At 36.8% G+C, this 8,770-nt stretch overlaps 1 protein-coding gene across 1 annotated transcript; it reads left to right on the top strand.

Annotated features, from left to right (window-relative positions):
• Nucleotides 1–6,403: 6,403 nt before the first annotated feature.
• Nucleotides 6,404–8,365, top strand: LOC131691559 (gastrula zinc finger protein XlCGF57.1-like). The gene is made up of 3 exons (XM_058978072.1): nt 6,404–6,554; nt 6,628–6,750; nt 6,806–8,365. The coding sequence occupies exons 1-3, from the start codon at nt 6,411–6,413 to the stop codon at nt 8,144–8,146; spliced, it is 1,608 nt and encodes a 535-aa protein (XP_058834055.1). The 5' UTR covers nt 6,404–6,410; the 3' UTR covers nt 8,147–8,365.
• Nucleotides 8,366–8,770: the final 405 nt, after the last annotated feature.

The following is an 8,770-nucleotide window of genomic DNA, read 5'->3' as shown; positions in this document are numbered from 1 at the left end:
GATTTGTCTGGAATTTCTATTCAAAGTGGATTTTGACAGTTGGCTTTTAGGCCGTAATCATATGTTTGTCGAGATTTGCACTAATGTTGCATTGAAACTCCATTACAGCATTAACAATGCAATAAAGCTCTATATTAGCATCAATAATGCATAACTGCACAGCCGAAATATAGCATTATCGCTTGCTCTATATGCGTATATAAAGCTGATATAACGCGTACATGCTTCAAGGGTCGTTAAAGCATGTAAGCTTCACAAGTGCATTTAATGCCATTATAGAGCAAATAAAAAGCCAATATAATGCTATTTTAATGCTGTGGATTTATTTGTTATGCAACTCTTCTCGAAGATTATATTCGGCATATTTCATTTCAATCGAACATATGCAATATAGTCCAGGGAGCAAACGCAGCGCACTTACCGTGAAGGACGAGGCAAGATACCTCAGTTCGAGACTTACTAAAGGTAATTTTCGTAAAACATTCATATGTCAGAACGAAAACCCATTGAAAATATTCATCACAATTCATTAGAAGAGAGTCCAATCACGGTTTTAAAAAGAACATTTTTATTTAATTTTTTTTCCTTTTTGCTCATCATACCGAAAAGAAACATGAGAAATGGTTTTAAAACCGTGGCGGACAATGACAGCCAGCTGAAGCTTAATAGCATTAGTAGTGCCAATATAAGCCTTTCAAATTTGATATTTGTGCACTGGTGCTATATAGTAGCATTAGTACTGCAGAAACGAGCAGTCAATCTCTGCACAGTAATAGCACTATATTTCGCCTTTTCTGGCACAATACCAGCATTATATCAGTATTTAGGGCTTCACAGCTCTAAAGGGCTGCTTTATACAGGGTGTTTGGTTCATGGTTAAGAACCTCTCGAGGGGTGATTGACTGTCATATTTGGAGAAAAAAATCGTTCTACACATACCATCAAATCGAATCATTACAAAGTTATTGAACTTTTTGTGTTAAAACCTTATTTGTCTTAAAATACCTGGAACTCAAAAAGTATACTTTGTATTTCAAATATTTTAGATCCACTGGAAAGGTGAGAAAATTTCGCATTGAGTGATGCCCTCACATGTTTCAGCTAATGAGTTTAAGTAGCCTTTTCAAAGTAATTTATTCAAAATTAAACAATTTTGATCGATTTTTCGTTCAGTTTTTGAAAATCCTAATAGTTAACCTCATCATTTTAATAATTCATATTGTTAGTCTTGAAGAGCTGCATAATTCGTTCTTTGACATGATACACTTAGCTTTTCTTATATTCATGAGTTTGTGTTATTCAACTTGGATATTTTTATCTAATTTTCACTAATACCAGCTCTAATTGAAAAAGTATGGCACTTATTGTACTTTTTTTTCTTTTTATTCGAAAGCCAGGAAAATTTTACAGAGAAAAATGTATTAATACCTTTCAGTTAGGTGAATTTAGTATTCTTTTAGAAGTAAATTAGTTTAAAGTTAGTGCTATTATTAACATTTTCGTAATTTTTTTTAAAATAGTAAATAATAAACATCACCATTATTATCGTGAAAATAATGCATCTCAGCAAATTCTACAGTTCTTTCTTTGACTCCATTCAATTATCTCTTTTGGTTTCGACGCAAAATCGTTTTTATCACATCGTTTCATATGCAAAAATAACGGTTTCGAACCCACTACACTTGTGGCGAGCAAAATTAAAAGAGATATAGTCAAAGTGTCAAATAAAAAGTTATAGAGAACACTAAGGGGCAAGGGGCGTGACACTTCCAATAACTTATAAATTATTATACAATTATAATGTTTTTGTAGATTTATAGACGATTATAATTTTATAGACAGCTTATACTTATATAATTTTCGAACTTGTTTTCGAACTTATTCTCAGTGTGCGGTGAATTTGTGTGAGTTGTCACTTTTGTTCTTTACATGGTTGAAATCACGACGTGCATAACTAAAATTTAAAAATCGAACGCTTTTGTTCTTGCGCCATAAAATAAGATATCCGAAAACGATCACAGAGGTCAAATTGCTTATGGGACAGCAGGTACGAACAATAATGATATTAATTGTTAAATATATTCCCACTCTTCCAGAATATTGAACAAACCTCTCACGAGCTCTGGCGTTGAATTTGAGCAATATACCGGCCTGCCCGACAGGATCTGCACAACGAGTTAATCCTATTCCAGACATCAATGCCGGTATGTTCCGGGTAGTGTATTTAACGCCAGAGTATGACCGGTGACGCGGGCAATTATCTGCTACAGCAAATATCCAATCAGCTGGTACTGATTGCAATCAACAAAGCTCAACAACTGTCTGAGTAACTGACGGGTCACGATTTTCAACCGGCGTTAAGACATCTTGGTGTAATTCGTACGGTTTGTCCTCGGATTACCATTTTAGCAGCGACGGCAACTGCAACTTCGAATGTTCATGAAGATATTGTGGCAAACCTTGGTTTGCGTAATCTGCAAGTTCTGTGCACTAGGTTCGATCGACCGAATCGGAAGCTTTATGTTAAAATTAAGGGCTCCCGTGGTGTGTGGATCTTTGAGAATTGCTTAGCAAAAACACTGAAGGCAGCATCATAATCTACTACTGACTCGGAAGGAAACGGAAGGAGTTGTGGAGCTGTTGAAGAGCAAACGAATTGATAGTGGGCCGTATCATGCCGGTCTTTTGCTGAATCAGAGGCTTTCGGTACACAAAAACTGCCCGAGGCCGCATTCAGATTATTGTAGCTACGATAGCTTTGGAATGGGAATTGACAAACCGGATGTTAGATTGGTCATTCACTATGGTGCGTCGAAGGATTTAGAAAGTTATTATCAGGAAGTCTGTAGAGCTGGCCGGTATGGACAACCATCCAAGTATATTATGTTTAAGAGTCGCGCTGATTTCAAAACACATGAGCTACTAGGAGAATATTATCAGGGTGTTGTTTAGAAGAATTCTGAAGCTTTGTTTGAAGAAGATGCACGAATATTTGGCACAAGAGGCTGCAGACGGCGGTTTATCCTAAAATATTTGAAGGAGACAATGGGGATTTTCGATTTATTGACACCGGTGTAGTGGATTGCACTGGTTTTACACTTTCTAGCAGAAGTGTCAATGGAACATACCCAGTTTTCTGCACTTCTTCCACAAAGTGCAAAAACGGTGCAGTTTCAGTGCACTCCACTACACTGGTGTCAATCAATCGAAAACCCCAAATGTGAAAGTCGCACCTCGCAAGCATTGCTGTGACAACTGTGATCGAACGGTTAGTGGAATAAGGGACAGTGAGCGATATGAAGGGATCGACGAGAACGACAATTATGATTTTAGGCACGGAACATTTATTGAATGTAATCGAAGCCTTCGGTGGTAATTTAAGTATTGCGCTGCCAATCGCACTGCGCTGCGCGGCTACAAAAGCAAGAAACTAAATGATCATTACCTGAAAAATTCTTTACGATTTGCTTCGAGCGTACAACCGAACTGTCAAGAAAAGTGAGGTTAACTGTTTCAGTAAATAACCTAATTGTTGACATTGTCGTTCACCAATATAAATGTAAAAAAATCTTAATACTCAAAAACTAGGAATCTGGGACATACCTGATTATCTACACCGCAGAAGAACTACTTATTGAGCAACAGGTAGGGTCAGGCCAGCAATGATATTAATCGTAAAACCATGCCTCATACTTACAGTTGCTATAATTTGTTAAACGAACATCTCGAGATTCACGGAAGAGATTTTTTTCCATGTAACTCCACCCAGAAGGCGAGTATCTGTCAGCTTCGATTGGCAAAAGTTCCTGTGAAATTTTTTAATGTTGAGTGCAAATAAGTCGGTATGATGGCAGAGCACTCGGAAGCCAGATAGCAACATTTCCAGATACAGTACAGACTGGTTTGTTAACGTGTGAGATGCCCAACCTCAACTAGTATGCGGAGAACAAAAGGAAATTCATATTTTGTCAGCAACTGCAAGAGTCTGGCTTACGCTAATAAATCTGAAGCTCTCCGACCAAAACATAGTGAAGATTTCAACGGACAACAGTATAACTTCTTTAAAAAATCACTGTGTTGTGCCTATGAATCCAAAATATGCTGCGGTTAAGCGGATATGTTGGTGTACACAGAATTAAGACTTAGTGGATTGAATAGTGTTTAAAAAAATCGGAATAGGCTATTTCATTTATTTATTTAAAAATTTTCAAATTTGTTAAACGACAAATATACACTCCCCAAATGTCGCATACAAATGCTTTGAAGTTTTACAACTGCTGCTGATGATTCTGAACGTCCTTATCGGTGTTGTATCTTCTTTAATATATCTTGCATTTGAAAGGTCGCTCCATTTGTACCCGAACGTCATTAGAGATCTTTGGTTCCTTAGTGTGGACATCTAGGGCTTAAACCGAATCAGCTCGTTGAGGGCAACCGCAGCATCTGAATAATGAGTCGCATGCCAATCATGTCAATATCATGTCTCGACGCAGGATACATATTTTCTACAGTTGATGCGTTTCCTGCTAGCTGCCATGACTTTATACTTATTAATTACAAACTGTGAGCAACCCCTGTCAACTGATGAGGACGTATATTCCTCTAGTTTATGAACCTGAGGTTTTGCCTTTAATTCGGAGCTGGTTTCATAGACCTAAAAACAACCACAACCCAACTGTTGGCAGTGGAATTTTCTTCTGAATTGGATTCACTTATTGCAACTTTTTTAACTTCTTACCGCTTCGCATTATTCCAAAGGGAGCGTCAGGAAGTCGTCGAGCTTCAAAATTATTGAATTGACGATAGCGTACCAGATATTCATATTATTTTCGTGCTGTCTTTACTCGATTACGATTCTATTTCGATTTCTTGTGAAATATCCAATGCGTGAGAAATTCTATTCGGCCCTCAAATGAACAGATTGTCCTCGTGAAAATTGAATATGCTTTTGTCATATCCTCCAAGATACGAACTATGCATCTACACTGAATTGGCGGACAATCGAACTACCACCGTTACTGTATTCTCAAAATCCTACATCTTACTCTTAAAACCACTAGCTAATTATTGCGATGCTTCTCGGCTGAATGTTTTCTCCAAGCTTTCTTGCTGGATAACCTTTCATCGTTGCCGCAACAAGCTTGTCCATCTTTTGCGCTTTGAACCTGACCAATAAAACAAGCGATATTTTGCCTTCCTCACATAGAAAGGTTTTTGTCAGTTTCAAAATAAATATCGATTAATTCATGCAGTCCGATTATAGCGGGATCGTAAAACTGAATCTACGGTGTCATCCCAGGTACATGTCAATATTGCCGTTTATTGTGCATGGTTCCGATTTCGATAATATACTGGCAAATCTTATATCAGACCGCTAAGCCAGTATTCGCAGATTATGAACATTTTCCAGCCAGACTTGCCATTTTGAGCATACCAATCTCGAGTAGAGGTCGTTCTGAAAAACCTTCGAGAAAACAATAATAAATCTCGCGTTAAAATACACCGTAATGAAGTCAGCTTACCTCCATACCACCAATGTTCCGTTGAGCAACGAGTGCATATAATTAGAATCCTGAAAAACCTAGGGAAATAAATGTCTATCCAAAAATATATTAGCTTGTTTGAGTGATTCAGGTCAATGAATAGCAAGGGGACAAACGGATTGTCGGTAAGAAAAAGAATTGTAAATGTTTGGGTACTTACCACTTCTTTTTGCTGTAACTCCATTTTTTCAATGTTTTCAATAAAGCGCGTAGCTAAGGCTACCATGGTAATGGTTGTTCGATTTTTTTTCGAACTTTCAACAATTCGAATACAGTTATAACTTTTATAGACAATTATAAACAGATATAAGGCGATATAAAAAATATAAAACCAGGTGAAATATTTTTATAAAAGAGTGTCACGCCCTTGCTAAGGGGCATCAAATGAACAATAGTAACGATAAATTTTGGTGATTAATAATTAGAATAATTGAAAAACTCTCCAAAAAACACAAATTTTGAGTTATTTCGTTAGTAAAAAATCATTTATTACACTTAACTAAAAGATATTTGTACATAAACTGATAGGACATTTTCTCAGCTTTCCAATGAAATCTTATAAATAACGATATAAAGCATATATAAAGCAAAAACCTCCTCAAAAACACTAACTTTTAACTACTTTATAGCTAAAAGGTAATTAAAGTTAATTAACCAAAAGATATGCAAACACCATTCAATAGGAAATTTTCTCATCTTTCGAATAGAACTAAGATTTAAAATACAAAGTATATTTTTAACGTTAGAGGTATTTTAAGACAAATAAGTTTTTTTTCACAAAAAGTTCAATAACACTGAAACAGTTGAGATTTGATGGTATGTGTAGAACAATTTTTTTCTCCAAATATGACAGTCTGCTTGTTTCAAATGCCTAGTTACAGAATGGGGCAGCGAATTCCACCATCTAATGACAATAGAAGGGACCTCATCGGATTTTATGATTTGCCTCAAATGAAGCTTGAAGAAACAGAAATGATAGATACACCGCCCGAAATAGATTCCAAGCAATTGGTAAAATATTCCGTTTGTGATAAAGAAATTTGGGAGAGAAAGAAAGGTTTTAACTTAATATTGATTGTTTTAGGCGCAACAGCAAATCTCAAAAGCAAATAAAAATATAAGGCACATCATCGACTCCGACACCTTCCCTCAAGTCAAAAAGAAAGAACTGGTAGATGTACCGCTTGAAAGAGAATCCAGACGACTGGTAAACGTTTCCGTTCATGAAATTTGAAGTAAAGCAATGTTGTTAATCGTTTTAGGCATCCTGTGACAGTATGGAGCAGCAAATCCCAGGAATCAATGAGAACACAATAAGTGATCTCATGGAGATCGGTGACTATTCTCTGATGAAGGAAGAAATAATAGATGTACCGCTGGAAACAGAATCCGGAAAGCCAGTAGAAGATTCCGTTTGTGTCGAAGATATTTCCTTGCTTAACCATCTCCGAATCGAACACACGGAAGAAAAGTTATTAAATTTAGATAAGTGTAATACGAATGAAACATCGCACAAATGTGTCATGTGTGGAAAGGAATTTCGTAAGCTTAATATGTTTATTAGACATAAGAACCGTCATGCGAATGAAACACTTCACAAATGCGATGTGTGTGGGAAAGTATATCGTAGGGTTAGCGCACTCAACGTACATAAGAAAAGCCACATGGGTCGAGCAAAATCTCACAAATGTGGTATGTGTAAAAAATTCTTTCATACAGTCAGCAACCTTAATGAGCATAAGAAAATTCACGCAGATAAACGACCTTACAAATGTGAAATGTGCGAAAAGGCCTTCCGTTTCCTTGGCACCCTTAAAGAACATAAGAAAATCCACACGAATGAAAGATCTTACAAATGTGTAAGGTGCGAGAAGTCCTATCGTAGCATTGGTATCCTCAATGCTCATATGAAAACTCACTCGTATCCTTATCAATGTGATTTGTGTGGAAAAGGATATGTTGAGAGCAGACTCCTCGAAAGTCATATGTACAAACACACTGGTGTGAAACCTTTTAGCTGCCAAGTGTGTGGGAAAGAATTTTCAGTTGGCGGCAAATATGCGACTCACATGCTAATTCATACAATCGAACACCCTAACACATGTGATATATGCGGGAAATCATTTTCTTTGCGCGGTTATCTTAAATCCCACCGACGTATTCACACAAACGAGAAACCTTACCAATGTAGTGTATGCCAGAAAGAATTTCGTGATTCCGGTACGCTCAAAGAACACGCGGTTATTCACACAAACTTTAAAGCTTTCAAATGTGAAGTCTGTGGAAATGAATTCCGATTTCGCGGGGGCTTATATGGTCATATGAAAATTCATAGAAATGAAAAACCGTATAAATGTGAAGAGTGTGGAAAAGATTTTCGAAGTAGATCTTCATTAACATATCACCTGAGGATACATACAAATGAAAAACCTTTCAAATGCGAAGTGTGTGGCAAAGAGTTTAATAGAAAACCAAACCTCAAGGTACATATGTATCTTCACACAGGTGAGCGACCTCATAGATGCGAAGTGTGTGAAAAGGGTTTTACATCGCTTACCCGCCTTACTCAGCACAATTGTATTAACACAAATAAAAATATTTAAACTCCTAGGTGGTTTATGAGTACGATAACCTTAGTTCAAACCTATGTATATTAGGTTAAGGAGTAAATAAAATATTCAAACTAGAACTAACTAGTATGTAACGAGTCTCCTCAGCGGTTCTATGACATTCAACCGAAAGTCATGTACCCGAATGATGTTCACCCGAATGTCATCAACCAGAATAAAGCAGTCACTCAAAAATGATGTACAATCAAATGCAACAGAAGGTAACCCTATGCTTTTAAAAATATTCACTAATTCAATTCCCACCAAAGCAAAACAAAATAATAACACTAATGTCCAGCAACCATCTATAGCCATTCTCTAATTTTTCGTCGCTCTGTTTATAAAATGTTGAATAGCGAATCGATTTTTGGGGGATTTACAAGTGAAGAGTGGCATATTGAACCATCATGCTCAGATCAGTGCCATCAAAAACCAAACATCATCATGAACTCATCTTCATCATGCTCAATATCAACGCTACCATTACGAGTTCCGTAAACACGTGGGATCAGAAAACGATTAGTTAGTAACATCAATTGTATACCAGTTACGAGAAAGCCATTCCCCAGAATTCCATCCCCCAGAATGTATCATTCCCTAGAAAGCCATTCTACAGAA

The sequence above is a fragment of the Topomyia yanbarensis genome, chromosome 3 (genome assembly GCF_030247195.1).
Source record: "Topomyia yanbarensis strain Yona2022 chromosome 3, ASM3024719v1, whole genome shotgun sequence".
NCBI classification, from domain to species: Eukaryota; Metazoa; Arthropoda; class Insecta; order Diptera; family Culicidae; genus Topomyia; species Topomyia yanbarensis.
Note: the sequence above shows the minus strand (reverse complement) of the source record. Positions and strands in the feature narration are given on the sequence as shown.

Excerpts from the sequence above, each read along its gene's own strand:
- LOC131691559 (XM_058978072.1), top strand. The coding sequence starts at position 6,411 with ATGCCTAGTTACAGAATGGGGCAGCGAATTCCACCATCTAATGACAAT. Across the intron at positions 6,555-6,627 it reads AAATAGATTCCAAGCAATTG|GCGCAACAGCAAATCTCAAA; the intron begins GTAAAATATTCC and ends TGATTGTTTTAG. Across the intron at positions 6,751-6,805 it reads AAAGAGAATCCAGACGACTG|GCATCCTGTGACAGTATGGA; the intron begins GTAAACGTTTCC and ends TAATCGTTTTAG.